Raw genomic sequence first — 18,893 nt, 5'->3', positions numbered from 1 at the left:
TTGTGTGGGTAGGCCTAGCACCCGCGACAGGAAACGCCCCAAAGCGCAACGTGGACACAGCCAAATTTTTGAAGGAAAACAGAGGTGTTTTTTGCAAAGTGCCTACCTGTAGATTTTGGCCTGTAGCTCAGCCGCCACCTAGGGAAACCTACCAAACCTGTGCATTTCTGAAAACTAGAGACCTAGGGGAATCCAAGATGGGGTGACTTGTGTGGCTCGGACCAGGTTCTGTTACCCAGAATCCTTTGCAAACCTCAAAATTTGGCTAAAAAAACACATGTTCCGTACATTTCTGTGGCAGAAAGTTCTGGAATCTGAGACGAGCCACAAATTTCCTTCCACCCAGCGTTCCCCCACGTCTCCCGATAAAAATTATACCTCACTTGTGTGGGTAGGCCTAGCGCCCGCGACAGGAAACGCCCCAAAGCGCAACGTGGACACAGCCAAATTTTTGAAGGAAAACAGAGGTGTTTTTTGCAAAGTGCCTACCTGTAGATTTTGGCCTGTAGCTCAGCCGCCACCTAGGGAAACCTACCAAACCTGTGCATTTCTGAAAACTAGAGACCTAGGGGAATCCAATATGGGGTGACTTGTGTGGCTCGGACCAGGTTCTGTTACCCAGAATCCTTTGCAAACCTCAGAATTTGGCTAAAAAAACACATGTTCCTCACATTTCTGTGGCAGAAAGTTCTGGAATCTGAGAGGAGCCACAAATTTCCTTTCACCCAGCGTTCCCCCACGTCTCCCGATAAAAATGATACCTCACTTGTGTGGGTAGGCCTAGCACCCGCGACAGGAAACGCCCCAAAGCGCAACGTGGACACAGCCAAATTTTTGAAGGAAAACAGAGGTGTTTTTTGCAAAGTGCCTACCTGTAGATTTTGGCCTGTAGCTCAGCCGCCACCTAGGGAAACCTACCAAACCTGTGCATTTCTGAAAACTAGAGACCTAGGGGAATCCAAGATGGGGTGACTTGTGTGGCTCGGACCAGGTTCTGTTACCCAGAATCCTTTGCAAACCTCAGAATGTGGCTAAAAAAACACATGTTCCTCACATTTCTGTGGCAGAAAGTTCTGGAATCTGGGAGGAGCCACAAATTTCCTTCCACCCAGCGTTCCCCCACGTCTCCTGATAAAAATGATACCTCACTTGTGTGGGTAGGCCTAGCGCCCGCGACAGGAAACGCCCCAAAGCGCAACGTGGACACAGCCAAATTTTTGAAGGAAAACAGAGGTGTTTTTTGCAAAGTGCCTACCTGTAGATTTTGGCCTGTAGCTCAGCCGCCACCTATTGAAACCTACCAAACCTGTGCATTTCTGAAAACTAGAGACCTAGGGGAATCCAAGATGGGGTGACTTGTGTGGCTCGGACCAGGTTCTGTTACCCAGAATCCTTTGCAAACCTCAACATTTGGCTAAAAAAACACATGTTCCTCACATTTCTATGGCAGAAAGTTCTGAAATCTGAGAGGAGCCACAAATTTCCTTCCACCCAGCGTTCCCCCACGTCTCCCGATAAAAATGATACCTCACTTGTGTGGGGAGGCCTAGCGCCCGCGACAGGAAACGCCCCAAAGCGCAACGTGGACACAGCCAAATTTTTGAAGGAAAACAGAGGTGTTTTTTGCAAAGTGCCTACCTGTAGAGTTTGGCCTGTAGCTCAGCCGCCACCTAGGGAAACCTACCAAACCTGTGCATTTCTGAAAACTAGAGACCTAGAGGAATCCAAGATGGGGTGACTTGTGTGGCTCGTACCAGGTTCTGTTACCCAGAATCCTTTGCAAACCTCAGAATTTGGCTAAAAAAACACATGTTCCTCACATTTCTGTGGCAAAAAGTTCTGGAATCTGAGAGGAGCCACAAATTTCCTTCCACCCAGCGTTCCCCCACATCTCCCGATAAAAATGATACCTCACTTGTGTGGGTAGGCCTAGCGCCCGCGACAGGAAACGCCCCAAAGCGCAACGTGGACACAGCCAAATTTTTGAAGGAAAACAGAGGTGTTTTTTGCAAAGTGCCTACCTGTAGAATTTGGCCTGTAGCTCAGCCGCCACCTAGGGAAACCTACCAAACCTGTGCATTTCTGAAAACTAGAGAGTTAGTGGAATCCAAGATGGGGTGACTTGTGTGGCTCGGACCAGGTTCTGTTACCCAGAATCCTTTGCAAACCTCAACATTTGGCTAAAAAAACACATGTTCCTCACATTTCTGTGGCAAAAAGTTCTGGAATCTGAGAGGAGCCACAAATTTCCTTCCACCCAGCGTTCCCCCACATCTCCCGATAAAAATTATACCTCACTTGTGTGGGTAGGCCTAGCGCCCGTGACAGGAAACGCCCCAAAGCGCAACGTGGACACAGCCAAATTTTTGAAGGAAAACAGAGGTGTTTTTTGCAAAGTGCCTACCTGTAGATTTTGGCCTGTAGCTCAGCCGCCACCTAGGGAAACCTACCAAACCTGTGCATTTCTGAAAACTAGAGAGTTAGTGGAATCCAAGATGGGGTGACTTGTGTGGCTCGGACCAGGTTCTGTTACCCAGAATCCTTTGCAAACCTCAAAATTTGGCTAAAAAAACACATGTTCCTCACATTTCTGTGGCAGAAAGTTCTGGAATCTGAGGGGAGCCACAAATTTCCTTCCACCCAGCGTTCCCCCACGTCTCCCGATAAAAATGATACCTCACTTGTGTGGGTAGGCCTAGCGCCCGCGACAGGAAACGCCCCAAAGCGCAACGTGGACACAGCCAAATTTTTGAAGGAAAACAGAGGTGTTTTTTGCAAAGTGCCTACCTGTAGATTTTGGCCTGTAGCTCAGCCGCCACCTAGGGAAACCTACCAAACCTGTGCATTTCTGAAAACTAGAGACCTATGGGAATCCAAGATGGGGTGACTTGTGTGGCTCGGACCAGGTTATGTTACCCGGAAGCCTTTGCAAACCTCATAATTTGGCTAAATCCTCACATTTCTGTGGCAGAAAGTTCTGGAATCTGAGAGGAGCCACAAATTTCCTTCCACCCAGCGTTCCCCCACGTCTCCCGATAAAAATGATACCTCACTTGTGTGGGTAGGCCTAGCGCTCGCGACAGGAAACGGCCCAAAACACAACGTGGACACATCAAATTTTTTCATAGAAAACAGTACCTACCTGTGGATTTTGGCCTCTAGCTCAGCCGGTACCTGGGGAAACCTAGCAAACCAGCGCATTTTTGAAAACTAGAGACCTAGGGGAATCCAAGATGGGGTGATTTGCGGGGCTCTGACCATGTTCTGTTACCCAGAATCCTTTGCAAACATCAAAATTTGGTCAAAAAACACTTTTTCCTCTCATTTCGGTGACAGAAAGTTCTGGAATCTGAGAGGAGCCACAAATTTCCTTCCACCCAGCGTTCCCCTAAGTCTCTCCATAAAAATGGTACCTCACTTGTGTGGGTAGGCCTAGCGCCCACGAAAGGAAATGGCCCAAAACACAACGTGGACACAACATATTTTTTCACAGAAAACAGAGGTGTTTTTTGCAAAGTGCCTACCTGTGGATTTTGACCTCTAGCTCAGCCGGCCCCGGGGGGGGGGGGGAAATGCCCTAAAATAAATTTGACCCCCCACCCCCCCAAACACCCCCTGCCCAGGAGCGACCCTTGCCTACGGGGTCGCTCCCCCTGCGTGACATTGGCGCCAAAAAACAAATCCCCGGTGCCTAGTGGTTTCTGCCCCCTTTGGGCAGATTGACCTAAAATCGACCAATCTGCCCCCAAGGGCGGCAGAAATGGTCTAAATACAGTTTGCCCCCCAGGGGAGCGACCCTTGCCTGATGGGTCGCTCCCCATCTCTAAAAGAAAAAACACACAAAACAAATTTGCCCTGGCGCCTAGAGGTTTCTGCCCCCCCCTGGTGGCAGATCGGCCTAATAATAGGCCGATCTGCCGCCGGAGGGGCAGAAATGGCCTAAAATAAATTTGCATCCCCAACCCCCACCCCCCCACCAGGAGCGACCCTTGTCTACGGGGTCGCTCCCCCTGTGTGACATTGGCGCCAAACAACAAATCCCCGGTGCCTAGTGGTTTCTGCCCCCTTGGGGGCAGATTGCCCTAAAATCGACCAATCTGCCCCCAAGGGGGGCAGAAATGGTCTAAACACAGTTTGCCCCCCAGGGGAGCGACCCTTGTCTGATTGGTCGCTCCCCATCTCTAAAAAAAAAAAAAAAAAAAAAAAAAAAACACAAACAAAAAAAAAGAAATTGCCCTGGCGCCTACAGGTTTCTGCCCCCAGGGGGGGCAGAAATGGCCTAAAATAATTTGCCCCCCCAACCCGCACCCCCCCCCTTCGGAGCGACCCTTGTCTACGGGGTCGCTCCCCCTGCGTGACATTGGCGCCAAAAAACAAATCCCCGGTGCCTAGTGGTTTCTGCCCCCTTGGGGGCAGATTGACGTAAAATCGACCAATCTGCCCCCAAGGGGGGCAGAAATGGTCTAAACACAGTTTGCCCCCCAGGGGAGCGACCCTTGTCTGATGGGTCGCTCCCCATCTCTAAAAAAACAAACAAACAAACAGGGGTTCCCCTTCCATCCCTGACTTGGGGGGGTGGGGGGGAACCCCACAGAGGAAGCGCTAGCGCTCCCTCTGGGCTCTGTGCACAGGACGTAATGGTTACGTCCTGGGCACAGCAGCACTGTGCCTCAGGACGTAACCATTACGTCCTGGGCACAGAAGGGGTTAAACGTGGCTCTCAGCTATTTGTCTATTCGTGCAAAAGACCACTTATTTATACAGTGCCTGGTTTTGGTCACTTAGGCACCTACTGAAGCACAATTAGACAAAGTGATTTGCCAAGATCACACATAGGCCCTCATTATGGACGTCGTGGAACTACTGATTGCACTCTCGGAAATCCCGACAGGAGGGGGTGTGGTTTTTTCCACATGCGATATTACCGCACCATTACGTAATGGCTTCCATATAATGGAGAATTGACACAGAAATGCATGTTTCTACACTGATTTTCTTGTATGATTTTCACAGTCGAGGCCATTTCTAGTGATGATGAGAATTTTAATTTCAAATCAGCACCCATTCTACAAGCAGTAGATCTTGGCCAGTTTAAAGATACTGTTTTAGAGTCCGGGAAAATGGTTCATAGTGTTCTAAAGTCATACTAATCCCGATATCTTTGGAATTCGTTAAGCAATTTCGACTTTGGGCTATAAATTGTTGACTCACTTCTTAATGGAAGAAACATTGGGCTCATTGTACTAGACTGGACCCTGACCAAATTGTCTCTGTCAGAGACTGTGACCCGGCCCTACCTAGAGGAAGAATGCCTCTCTTTTCATTGAACAACCAAGCACAGTGTTCCAGAAACCTGAGAATCCCCTACAAATCACCATATACAGCTTTCCCCTAGGGGATGGAATGTCAGGACTACCTCTTAGGCCATACTGTGTTTTGCTTCTTCATTTACGTTCACTGAAGCAAATATTTCTTTTTGAGAATATTGCCAACATCATTTTTTATGAAATATGCCAGTCCCGTATCAAAAGCTAACTGAAGTTTACAAAAACATCTAAGTACTTTTGAGGCAGTTTGCTTAAATAGAGGTTTATTGATAAATTATACAAAAAGTAAGACTTTGTCTCAAACGCTCAAAGGGCTCTCTTAGATGTTAATAGCATCTCTCCAGGAAGCGCAGTACATGTATTCATTGTACACATGCCATGCCTGCTCGTTTTTGTCATAATTCTCTTGTGACATCCCTCCCAAATTATCATCCCTTCTAGATGTCATATAGGTCCCAGGAGTGACTTACCCTTACTCTGTGTATATGTCCAGTAAGTGGCAAAGAAATAAATAATCTTGCATGCAGGTTTGGAGCTATTTTCCCCTTTGTCCCTCTTGGGTCCGCATTGACATCCACTCCTACCAGGGCTCCAAAACCGAGAAATACAATGCATGATGGCAATAACTGTAGACCAGTGTCAATGGGAGGAAACCTCCTTAGGAATCTAAGCTGCCCTGTAGTCCCCTTAACTCAGCCACAGAGTCGGTAGGCCTTAGTGTCTAATTGTGCATTGCATACTCCCCTCCTATACAAAGAACTGCAAGTCAACTCTTCTGCACATGCATGCATCTTGTGTGGATGGGCTGATTGACAGAGAGGAATCTGCCCTTAAGTAGACTAATGAAGATTGGTGCCTGTGCCTGTCCATTCAGTATTGGGCCCTCTTGATTCCGATCCTTTGTGCCAGGCTGTGGGCCTGACCTATCGAAGGTCTTCAGTTCAGAAATGCTCTCAAGTGTTTGTCACCCTTGCTGGTCTTGGCAGATCAGAGGTCCTATGGTGACACTTTCAGAGACCAGCGGTCAGTGCTGACTCAGAATTATCACCTACTAAGATGTCCTACTCTTTCATACAATTCCATGCACATACTGTCAACCATTCAGATAAAAGATCTAAGCTCAATCATCCAGAAACCCATAACATCACCACCTATTGCATTATGCTTCCTTCCTGGATGAGCTACAGTGTTAGCTTCCTCTGCGATTTCCTGTTACCTGAATTTTCTGATGCTCAGCCAATAGAGCATCTGCTGAAGTTATGTAGCTTCCAGGTATACATTTGAACAGTGTACACTATTATAGTTGCCAATACCTTGCGTTTATATGATAGCCGGAAAGATAAGGATGGCGTTTGATACAAACTCAAATCTCTGCTATGTCCACTGGGATGGACCTTTATCTCAACCGAGGCTAACATCGTAAATTCAGCAATATATCAATGACAGTAGAGCAGAATTTGCCACAGGAACGACAGAGAAAGGAACATTTGCAAGCCATGAATGATTAATGACAAACTAGTAAATCTACAATTTAAAATAAGGTCAGCTAAGCATAAATAATTTGTTGTCTGAATACAGCATGAATTAATATAATCCAAGCAATTGATTTCGACAAATGCAAGTACACAGTATTAAAGATAGCGTATGCAAAGTAAGATAAAGTTCCATTCCCATTATAATATACTATGTTTTGCTTTAGAGGATGTGGGGAATGTGGGAGAGTGAGGCATAGCGTAGGTGTCTGTTAGGGTGGTGAAAGTGTATGCAACTGTTCAGGTATTCTGGTCCTGTGTTGTGTAGGGATTTTTGTATGTGTGCGTGAGAAGTTTGAATTGGCTGTGTTTGTGAATGGGGTGCTTCTTGAAGTGTGGTGTGACGTGGGTGCAGTGTGTGAGGTCAAGGATGAGTCTTACAGCTGTGTTCTGCATGGGATGGAGTCTGTGTAGCAGTCGTTTGGAGATTCTGGCGTAGAGAATGTTGCTGTAGACCAGCCTGCTGGTGATGAGTGCTTGCATGACGGTCCTTTTGGTGTTCTGATGCAACCATTTGAAGATCTTGTGTAGTATGCATAGGATGTGGAAGCAAGAGGTGCACATTGTATTGACTTCAGCCGTCATGTTGAGCTTGTCATCTAGGATGTTCCCTAGATTTCTTGCATGGTCTGTGGGTGTGGGTCCTAGCTCCGACACCACAAGGTGGAGTCCCATGGGGAGGTCTTGTTGCCAAAGAACAGTACTTCTGTCTTGTCGGAGTTGAGCTGCAGGCAGTTGGTTCGCATCCAGTCTGCTACCATGATCATGCAGTTGGTGAAATTGGTCCTGGTGGTGGTTGTCTTGTCCATCAGGGAGATGAGTTGGGTGTCATTGGTGTAGGAGATGACACTGATTTTTTTTTTATGAGCAGTGTCATGTACATGTTGAAAAGGGTAGGGCTGAGGGACCATCCCCCTGGGACTCTGCATATCAGTCTCTTGGTCTCTGATGTGAATGGTGACAGCCTGACACTTTGGGATTTTCCTGTGAGGAAGGAACCGATCCATTTGAGAGCAGATCTTTGTATGCCAACCTTGAGGATTCTTCTGGTGAGGGTGTTATGGGAGACCATGTCATAGGCTGCAGAGAGGTTGAGCAGGATGAGGGCCTGTGTTTCTCGTCAGTCTAGGATGGTTTGAATGTTTTCAGTGGCCATGATGAGAGCTCTTTCGGTGCTGTGGTTCTTTCTGAATCCTGATTGAGTGTTGTGTAGAAGGTGGTGAAGTTCGAGGTGAGTTGCTTGTTGATGGCCTTCTCAATCGCTTCGGCTGGAAAGGGGAGCACAGAGATGGGTCGGAAACTCCCTAATGCTAAGCTAAGAGTTTAAGTCGGAAAATTTTGAAGCAGCTGATGTCAGCTAATAAAGCATCGAAAGTAGAGCCCAACTAAGGTTCCAAACAAGGCAAGGAGAAATGTACTTGCTCTAGGAAGTAAGTCTAGGAGCAGAAAGATAAGGATCATTGGGTCTTAAGAAAGAGAGAGAGAGCAAGAGGGGACATCCACCTGCAGAAATGTACAGGAGCAAGTCTCACTAGCTAAAGCCAAAGCATACAATTAAATAATTGAATTAAGGAGAAGGTACATGTCCTACATTTCCCACCGAAATAAGAATTAATAAAAAAACCAGTGTTCCCTATGTACTTGCTGTCAGCCTTCTTCTGTTGGATAACACACTGCCATATTATTCCATCATCGTGACTTTCACAATATCTTGCAAAGGAGTATCCACCTCCTCTGCCTCCTATCCTGGCAAGTGCTGAGAATCATTGTCCAACCAATTAATTGCCAAAAACATGACCTTCCACAACAAGCTAACAAATAATACATTCTGATGGATACAACTACCTGTGGATTCCTCACCTCATTGATTCTCCCATGCGCCAGCATCTGACGGAAAATCTTCTCCCTAGCTCTCCACGTCGACGAGGACGTCATAACTGCACAGCTCCACGCCACTCCATATGACGTCACCGTGTCAATAAGAGGTCCTCGCTGGCCTGCTGACGTCAGTTCCCTTTTTTCCGTGCCTTCAACGCTAACGGTTTTCTCCTAGCTCTCACTACTGTTGAAGGTGTTCCATCTTGTTTCTGGTTACAATCTTGTTGCTGGTTACAATGTCTCCTCCTAGGAAGTCAGGAATTAAGCCGTGTTGAGAGTGCGGTGGTTGCATGTCGGTCCCTACCCCTCATGATGATTGCCTTTAGTGTTTGAGCTCCGAGCATCACGTTGAGGAGTTTGTATCCTGCCAGAGCATGAATCCAAAGGCTCTGAAGGAGAGGGAGGCCAAACTCTTTTTGGGTAAGGCGAAAGAAGGACATAAGAGCCATCACAGGTCCTCTTCTCACACTTCGTCAAAGAAGCACAAGAGATGACATCGTCATGACTCTTGGCGTCGTTTGGCTCGGAGCTGTTCAAGGTCCAGGTCTCCATCTCGACGGCCCTGTGCAACGTGGAAGGTTAGACCGACTGTGACTCCACAACCTCAAAGCCTCCAGGCTTCTCCGGCGCCATTGGTCTTCGAGGTGGTCGCGCCTCCAGAGAGTCCTCGCTTTCCACCTGTGGCGCAGGATTCGGATGCTCAACAGGCGCAAGTGCAGCAGGGAGACGAGCGGTATCCTGCCTTCCCGGCTCCAGGAGTGGATCCAGTGGCATTTTTAAATGCCATGTTTTCTATGTTTAATGCTATGGCCCCTGCTGGTGCACCGGCTGGCCCCCGGGTCCTTTAGCATTTTCGTTGAGCTCCCCGGCTCCTTACAAGGCGGCGCTGTGCCGGTTCGGTGCCAATGATGTCACCTCAGAGACCTGCGGTTCCGATGACGTCGCCTTTTAGACCTGCCGCGCCGGTGTCATCACCCTTTCAGTCGACGCCGGAGCCTCAAGTGACCTCGGCGCCAATGGGATCCGCTCTGGCGCCGGGTGGCTCCGGATTAGAGCGTAGTCAGCCTTCTTCTCCTGGTCCGTGCCTTTCAGTTCAGAAGCCGGTGTCATCGACGTCGGCTAACTCTATGTCGACGCCAAGGTTAGAGGCCAGGCTGAGGTCGCATAGAAAGGCTTTGAGACTTTTGGAGGAAGAGGAGTACCAGAGGCAGTTGTTGGAAGAAGAAGAGAGTGTGGAGCCCTTGGGGGAATATCAAGGGCTTGACTTGGCCAGTGGGCTAGACACTTTGCTGGAATGGGACCTTTCTTCACCAGGGGAGTTTACGGAGGAGGCGGCCTCTTTCCATACTGTGGTTAGGGAGGCATCAAATTTTTTGGATCTTCCGTTGCCTGCTGCAGAGGTCAAAACAAATATCTTAACTGAGGTCCTGCATTCTTCTTCTACTTTGGCGGATCCATTGCTTCCGTTTAATGATGCTCTTTCTGAGCCTACCTTAGAGGTATGGAGGAAGCCTGTGTCGTCACCAACTGTCAACAGATCTGTGGCAAGGAGGTACAGGGTAGCTCCTGGGGATCCGGGATTCTTGTCAAATCATCCTACCCCGGAGAGTCTGGTTGTTCAAGCTTCTTGTTCCACACGGTCTGCTCCAGGCTCCTTCCCTGTGATTCCGTCGGACAGGGAATCCAAGAGGATGGAGCAGTCGACGAAGAAGACTTTTTCTTCTTGCAGTATGGCCCTCAAAGCAGCAAATGCTACTTGCGTGTTGGGTAGATACGTGCACACCCTGATGGATTCAGCTAGGGCTATGGTTCCGGAGGTGCAAGGATAGTTTGGGGAACTTATGTCGGATGCTCAGGCCGCAGCAAAGCAGATAATCCAGTCTGGTCTGGATTCTACAGATTCGGTGGCCAGGGCGATGGGTACCTCTATTGCTACCAGGAGGAATGCATGGTTGAGGTCCTCTGGCTTTTCCTTGGATGTTCAGACTGCTCTCTTGGACTTGCCTTTTGATGGGGACAAACTTTTTGGTGCTAAAGCTGACTTTGCCTTAGAGCGCTTTAAGGATAGTTGGGCCACAGCAAAGTCTTTGGGTCTGCAGGCTTCCACTACTACCCCTTTCAGGTCCTTTCAGAGGTTCAGGGGGTTTGGGCGTGGAGCCGTTTAGCGTGGGAGACCCCAGTCCACAGTCCAACAACCTACCAGCCTCCCTTATAGATCCTTTAGAAGGCGGGGAGGGTTCGGACAAGGGGGGCCACCAAGCGGCACCCTGCGTCATCCTCTTCCTCTGGAGGACAACAACAAGGGAAGCAGCTCTAGTTTTCTGCCCATTTTCAGCCACACTTCTCCTGTAGGGGGAAGATTACATCTTTTTCTCCACGATTTGGAGTTAATCACATCAGACTCCTGGGTTCTGAACATTGTGAGGAAAGGATATGCTCTCCCTTTTCAGGAGTTTCCCCCTCCCACCCCTTCCTTCCCTCGTTTTGTTCAGAAGACCATCTCCTATTGTTGCAGCAGGAGGTTCAAATCCTGTTATTAAAAGGTGCGGTGGAGTTGGTTCCAGAGCAGGAAAGGGGTCATGGTTGTACTTTGAGATATTTCCTGATTCCCAAGAAGGCTGGTCGATTGAGACCAATCCTAGACTGAGGATTTTGAATTGGTTCCTCAAACATGAAACATTCAAGATGCTGACTCTAGCACAGGAAATTCCGGCGTTGAACATAGAGGATTGGATGGTGTCTGTCGCCTTGAAGGATGCTTACTTTCATATCTCTATACTCAAGTCGCACAGGAAGTATCTCCGGTTTGTGGTGGGGTCGCAACACTACCAGTTTGCGGTCCTTCTGTTTGGTCTTACTTCACCACCTCAATTCTTCACGAAGGTGATGGCGGTGGTCGCAGCAAGTCTCAGAAGGAAGGGAATATCGGTATTCCCTTACCTGGACGATTGGCTGATCAAAGCCAAGTCTCCAAAGCTCGTGCTGCATCACTTGCAGATGACAAGTGAGTTGTTGTTCAGTCTGGGCTTTTCGGTAAACGTGCCCAAGTCTCACCTGGAGCCCTCTCAGCGTCTCCTGTTCATAGGGGCAGTTATGGATACAACATTCAATCGGGCCTATCCTCCGCCTCAGCAGATTCAGGACATCCAGGCATTGATTCCAATGTTTCAAAATGTAGCGGTTGTTCCAGTCCTCAAGGTCCTACGCCAGCTCGGTCTGTTCGCTTCTTGCATTCTGTTGGTCACTCATGCACGTTGGCACATGAGGGCTCTCCAATGGTGCCTCCGCAAGCAGTGGTTTCAACACAAGGGGGATCTCGAGGAGTCAATACCGATCTCCAGAGACGCTGCAGTGGATCTATGATGGTGGTCTGTGGACGGCAACCTGTCTCAAGGAAGGCCGTTTTCACTGCTGCCTCTGGTAGCCACGACCATGACGGATGCTTCCACTCTAGGGTGGGGAGCTCATCTGGGGACCTGGAGATCAAGGGTCGTTGGTCTCCAGTGGAACAGACTTTTCATGTTAATCTGTTAGATCTGCGGGCGATACGTCTGGCTCTCAAGCCTTTCCTTCCGTCCCTTCGCAGTCAGTCAGTTCAGGTCCTGACTGACAACACTACCGCGATGTGGTATATAAACAAGCAGGGAGGAGTGGGGTCGTACCTTCTCTGCAGAGAGGCTCTACGGCTCTGGTCCTGGCTTCAGAACCATCGGATTTGCTTGGTAGCGAATCATCTGGCCGGAGTGCTCGACGTACGTGCGGACACTCTCAATCGACATTTCTCGGCTGATCACGAGTGGCGTCTCCATGCGGATCTGGTCCTCAACATCTTTCAAATGTGGGGTTCGCCAAGGATAGATCTGTTTGCCACTCAGGAGAATGCGCAATGCCTGTCATTCTGCAGCCTCCAGTATCCGGTGCAAGGAGCTTTGGGGGACATGTTTCAAATGTCTTGGTGCCACAAGTTGCTTTACGCGTTTTGCCCTATACCCTTGATTCCTCGGGTTCTGAGGAAGATTCGCCAAGATCGGGCTCAGGTCATTTTAATAACCCCGGATTGGTCAAGAAGGGTGTGGTACGTGGACTTTCTTCAACTCTCACCGTGCCCTCCGCTCCGTCTCCCTCTCAGGGCAGATCTCCTTTTGCAGTCGCAGGGGCAGGTTCTATACCCCTACCTCCAGAGCCTGCATCTTCATGCCTGGAATTGAACGGGGCAACCTGAGTTCTTTCTCTCTCCCACCAGAGGTAGTGGATGTTATTTTATTGGCCAGGCGACACTCCACTAAGAGCGTTTATGCCAGCAGGTGGGCAAAATTTGTGGCTTGGTGTGGAGAGAAGCAAATTGATCCTTTGAGGGCCCATCTATCCGATGTTCTGTTGTTTGCATTAGCTTTGGCACAGAAGGGTTGTGCAGTTGCTACTGTTAGGGGCTATTTGGCGGTACTGTCAGCCTTTCTTTGCCTTCCGGATCAGCTCTCCTTGTTTGAATCGCCTATTGTTATTAGGTTCTCAAAGGGTTTAACTAATAAGTTTCCTCCCACTCCTTTTCTTATGCCTCAGTTGGATCTGAATCTCGTTTTAACTTTTTTAATGGGTGCACCGTTCGAACCCATGCATTCTTGCCCGTTAAGGTTTTTAGTTCTTAAGACGTTTTTTTCTGATAGCTATAACGTCGGCTAGACGTGTTGGTGAGCTTCAGGCTCTTTGTGTTAAACCTCCCTTTACTTTATTCTTTCCTGATAAAGTGGTGCTGAAAACCAGGGCGGCTTTCCTACCAAAAGTTGTCACTCCTTTTCATATGGGGCAGACCATTACCCTTCCATCTTTCTACCCTCCTCCTCACCCCTCAAAGGAGGTAGAGAGGCTCCATCGTTTGGACCCCAGAAGGGCTCTCAGTTTTTATATTGAGAGGACAAAAGACTTTCGCTTGGAATATCAGCTATTCGTGGGATATATTGGAAAGAGGAAGGGCAGAGCGGTCCATAAAAGAACGATATCCAGGTGGTTCATTCTTTGTATCAAGGTTTGCTACTCTTTGGCAAAGAAGGTTCCCCCTGAGGGTATTAGAGCCCATTCGACCAGGGCTAAGTCTGACACTTCAGCCCTGGCTAGAGGGGTTCCGGTGGTGGATATTTGCAAGGCAGCAACTTGGGCATCCCTCCACACCTTCGCAAAGCATTATTGCTTGGACTCGGAGGTTAGGAGGGATGGCCGTTTTGCACGATCTGTATTGCAGGATTTCTTGGTGTAACCAGTCAGGCACCCACCTCCGAGTGCGGTACTGCTTTGGGACTCTATTCATAAGGTGAGGAATCCACAGGTAGTTGTATCCATCAGAAGAACAAGTTACTTACCTTCGGTAATGCTTTTTCTGGTGGATACACTAGCTACCTGTGGATTCCTCACAGTCTCACCTGCCTCCCCGTTGTCTCTGTGGTCATACCAAGATTTTTGTGTTACATGTGTACATAGGTTTTGGTAATTATGTGTATATATAAATGATGGTAATGATTTTATTGCATCATTATGGTTTTATGTATATATGTATTCATTTTTGTGAGGTCGGTTTTCACCTGTTTGCCTCAAAGGCACAAATAAAAATGGGTGAAACTGACGTCAGCACCCTGGCGAGGACCTTATTGGCATGGGGACGTCAGACGGAGTCGCGTGGAGCCGTGCAATTGTGACGTCCTCGTCGACCTGGAGAGCTGGGAAGAAGATTTTCCATCGGATGCTGGCGCATGGGAGAATTCATAAGGTGAGGAATCCACAGGTAGCTAGTGTATCCACCAGAAAAAGTGTTACCGAAGGTAAGTAACTTGTTCTTTGAGAACACTGTGACTCTGGTGCCGGAAACAAAAGGAAAGTTGAGCACACCAAGCAAAAATAAGTTTACTTTAAAACAGAGTCTGGCACCTTGGCCCACTCATGTAAGTGTTAAGATGCATCTAACCCAATTATATCTTAATCAAAAACATATCAATCACTTATTTCACAAAATCTAAATTAACACGTGCACACGTATAGTTAATGGCTAAGCATGTTGCAAGTTAACATATTATTAATGTTATTAATGTTATGAATGTTTTTAAATATATTTATTTTTGCATGAAGTTAAATTACACAATGCGGTGCAAACACACATGTTTAACAATAAAACTCCAGAAAAAGGACAGCACATTGGCATCACATTTACAACTTACTGTGGAGCGCAACCAGCAAAACCTCAATCACAATTTGAAGAGCCATAGCAAGTAATACAGTACCAAGGCATTAATATCCGGATGGGTGCGGTGGTAGTCCCATGCCCCCATCGATCAGGCCGAGATCATGGTATGTTATCCACTTTCCCCGCACCTTATAGAATTTCGAGCGTCCACTATTTTTATATGTAACTTTCTCCTTGCCATATACATGTCCATCCCATTCCTCCACGCCTTGACAGTGGGGATGTCAGGCACCCCCCGGTGCCTTGCAAAAGTTAGCATATTACTAAGCACAGATAAATGACAAGGACTTTGCATCACCAATAAACAACCTTGTGTTTATTTGTAAAAGTAGGATACTGTTAATGCAAGTCAGTAGTGTGGAGCAATCGGCTCACCTTGCCAAATGTATTTCTTGATGTTTCATGGCGTATGGCTGTTTTAGATTGTATTTTTTGTATGATTATCTGGTCTTTTTCACCTATCACTAAAAATAAAATATCTCTTGCTAACACTGATGTGATCAAGAGCTTCCTGACAGAACAATGTCTTGCTTTATTTTAAGAAGCCCTCCAAAACTTCTGACTTTCTAAAAATCTCCCACAATCTATTGTTTGCCATAAAACTATTTTCTCTATTTGTTTGCAGGAAAAAAAACACCTACAATGTACAGGGAGTGCAGAATTATTAGGCAAATTAGTATTTTGACCACATCATCCTCTTTATGCATGTTGTCTTACTCCAAGCTGTATAGGCTCGAAAGCCTACTACCAATTAAGCATATTAGGTGATGTGCATCTCTGTAATGAGAAGGGGTGTGGTCTAATGACATCAACACCCTATATCAGGTGTGCATAATTATTAGGCAACTTCCTTTCCTTTGGCAAAATGGGTCAAAAGAAGGACTTGACAGGCTCAGAAAAGTCAAAAATAGTGAGATATCTTGCAGAGGGATGCAGCACTCTTAAAATTGCAAAGCTTCTGAAGCGTGATCATCGAACAATCAAGCGTTTCATTCAAAATAGTCAACAGGGTCGCAAAAAGCGTGTGGAAAAACCAAGGCGCAAAATAACTGCCCATGAACTGAGAAAAGTCAAGCGTGCAGCTGCCACGATGCCACTTGCCACCAGTTTGGCCATATTTCAGAGCTGCAACATCACTGGAGTGCCCAAAAGCACAAGGTGTGCAATACTCAGAGACATGGCCAAGGTAAGAAAGGCTGAAAGACGACCACCACTGAACAAGACACACAAGCTGAAACGTCAAGACTGGGTCAAGAAATATCTCAAGACTGATTTTTCTAAGGTTTTATGGACTGATGAAATGAGAGTGAGTCTTGATGGGCCAGATGGATGGGCCCATGGCTGGATTGGTAAAGGGCAGAGAGCTCCAGTCCGACTCAGACGCCAGCAAGGTGGAGGTGGAGTACTGGTTTGGGCTGGTATCATCAAAGATGAGCTTGTGGGGCCTTTTCGGGTTGAGGATGGAGTCAAGCTCAACTCCCAGTCCTACTGCCAGTTCCTGGAAGACACCTTCTTCAAGCAGTGGTACAGGAAGAAGTCTGCATCCTTCAAGAAAAACATGATTTTCATGCAGGGCAATGCTCCATCACACGCGTCCAAGTACTCCACAGCGTGGCTGGCAAGAAAGGGTATAAAAGAAGGAAATCTAATGACATGGCCTCTTTGTTCACCTGATCTGAACCCCATTGAGAACCTGTGGTCCATCATCAAATGTGAGATTTACAAGGAGGGAAAACAGTACACCTCTCTGAACAGTGTCTGGGAGGCTGTGGTTGCTGCTGCACGCATTGTTGATGGTGAACAGATCAAAACACTGACAGAATCCATGGATGGCAGGCTTTTGAGTGTCCTTGCAAAGAAAGGTGGCTATATTGGTCACTGATTTGTTTTTGTTTTGTTTTTGAATGTCAGAAATGTATATTTGTGAATGTTGAGATGTTATATTGGTTTCACTGGTAATAATAAATAATTGAAATGGGTATATATATTTTTTTTGTTAAGTTGCCTAATAATTATGCACAGTAATAGTCACCTGCACACAAGATATCCCCCTAACATAGCTAAAACTAAAAACAAACTAAAAACTACTTCCAAAAATATTCAGCTTTGATATTAATTAGTTTTTTGGGTTCATTGAGAACATGGTTGTTGTTCAATAATAAAATTAATCCTCAAAAATACAACTTGCCTAATAATTCTGCACTCCCTGTATAACCACGTTCTTTAAAAATGATTTAATGTTTCATAATATCTCTAAAATAATATAAAATCAAAACTAGTGAATTCCTCTAGATACTAGTGGATTTGGTATATGTGTAAAATTAAGTTATGTTGTGTTGTGCCTCAATATCTTACATGGAATACTTCTTCTACACACACCACAGACTGAATCCTCTAAAGTTGCCTTCTTCAGAATACCCTGAGAACCGAGCATAAGGATTAAAGCGAGATTTGCAACAGCTGTGTTGTATAAAAAATCACTATCATAGCAGAGAGAGAGATCCCATCTCTTCTTCTACCAAGAGCTTTACCGCTAACTTACACAAGAAATGTTCTGACAATGGACATGCCACAGAGTATCAGCAACTGCTGCTTTATGAATTATATACCGTTGTTTTGTTTTTTAGATCTAAAGCTTTAGTAGAAAGTGAAGACGAGTAAAATGTAAGACGCAGCCTTCAAAACATCTGGAAAATGCTAATGATATGTCTTGAATAATGATAGCGAGTGTGCAATCATTTATTCCATTTTCATTTGTAGGCATGAAACGACCTCTGAGCCCAGCCTTGATCTCTGAAAATGGAAGCCCGGGACTCACCCTGCAGCTCACCCATGATCACGGCACCCCCAGCACCACCAAAAAGGAGAAAAAAATGCAGTCTTTAACGCTTTGTGAGGTGTGCAACATCCAGTTGAACTCTACGGCTCAGGCCCAGATCCACTTCAATGGCAAGTCCCACCAGAAGCGCCTCAAGCAGATAAGCAATGGCAAGGGGCCGGGTTTCCATGGTAAGTCAGCCATAATCTCGTGGAAGTAGCCATTCATTTGTAGTGTCTGATTGAGATATCACCTGAGAGTTCAGATTGCTGGTTCTCCCTGTCCTAAAAAGGCTGCCACTGGGGCTCCTGATCGTGATGAGATGTTGTCTCTTATCAGAATGTGCTTGCTTTTGCATTACATTTAAATGGACTTTAGAGATCTGTCTGAGCATAAATAAGTTCCCAGTTCACACTTCCATTATAAATTGGCTTTGATTGTGTGCTCCTTGCATTTGCAGCATGCTTGGAGTGGATGCTTTGGAGGGGTTACTTGGTTCTTTACCGTGGTATCTTCCCAGACATTTTGAATTGTGCTGAAATCGGCTGTATTAGGTTTTATAGGCATAACCAGTCTAGTTGTATGTTATTTCCTACTCGTGTGGCTTGAAGGAAGATGGAACAATAGTAAAGCCCAAACAATTGTCTGTAGAGAAAAAAGTACACATTTCTTTGTGATAGAAAAGCACAGCTGCGATTTAAACATTGTGACTGTAAATCAAGACATCCTTTTGCTGCTTTCAAATGTTATAACCAAGAGGGGTGCTTATTAAATTAAATTATCCTAAACCAAAAACGTTAATACATTTTATAGAGATACATCCAATTTGTCTGCCATTTATCGTTTTCATAGTGCATACTACTTCGTGGCTTATATTTAAAGATCTCTTCTGTATCTTTAATTAATTTTACCAATTAATCCTTACATATTTCTATACAAATTTCTAAAATGCAAATTGTTCCATGTGTTTTGGGAACATTCTTTGAAAATTTGTGTATGTTAAATAAATACACATTTCAAAACGAATTTATTAACCTCAGGGAGTTTGAAAACATGTAAATACAACTATTTCTCACCTGTCACTACTGACCGTGAGTTAAATGTATCAG

At 46.3% G+C, this 18,893-nt stretch overlaps 1 protein-coding gene across 1 annotated transcript in view; it reads left to right on the top strand.

Annotated features, from left to right (window-relative positions):
- The first annotated feature begins 17,730 nt into the window (after positions 1 to 17,730).
- The window catches only part of ZNF385C (zinc finger protein 385C), a 598,456-nt gene continuing 597,293 nt past the window's right edge, over positions 17,731 to 18,893 (top strand). The window contains exon 1 of the mRNA XM_069237673.1: positions 17,731 to 17,975. Within this exon, the coding sequence (XP_069093774.1) occupies positions 17,840 to 17,975 (136 nt within the window). The 5' untranslated portion in view covers positions 17,731 to 17,839. The remainder of the gene's footprint in view (positions 17,976 to 18,893) is intronic.

This window comes from Pleurodeles waltl, chromosome 6, assembly GCF_031143425.1.
Source record: "Pleurodeles waltl isolate 20211129_DDA chromosome 6, aPleWal1.hap1.20221129, whole genome shotgun sequence".
Classification (NCBI taxonomy): domain Eukaryota; kingdom Metazoa; phylum Chordata; class Amphibia; order Caudata; family Salamandridae; genus Pleurodeles; species Pleurodeles waltl.
This window is presented reverse-complemented; position numbering and strand designations above follow the sequence as displayed.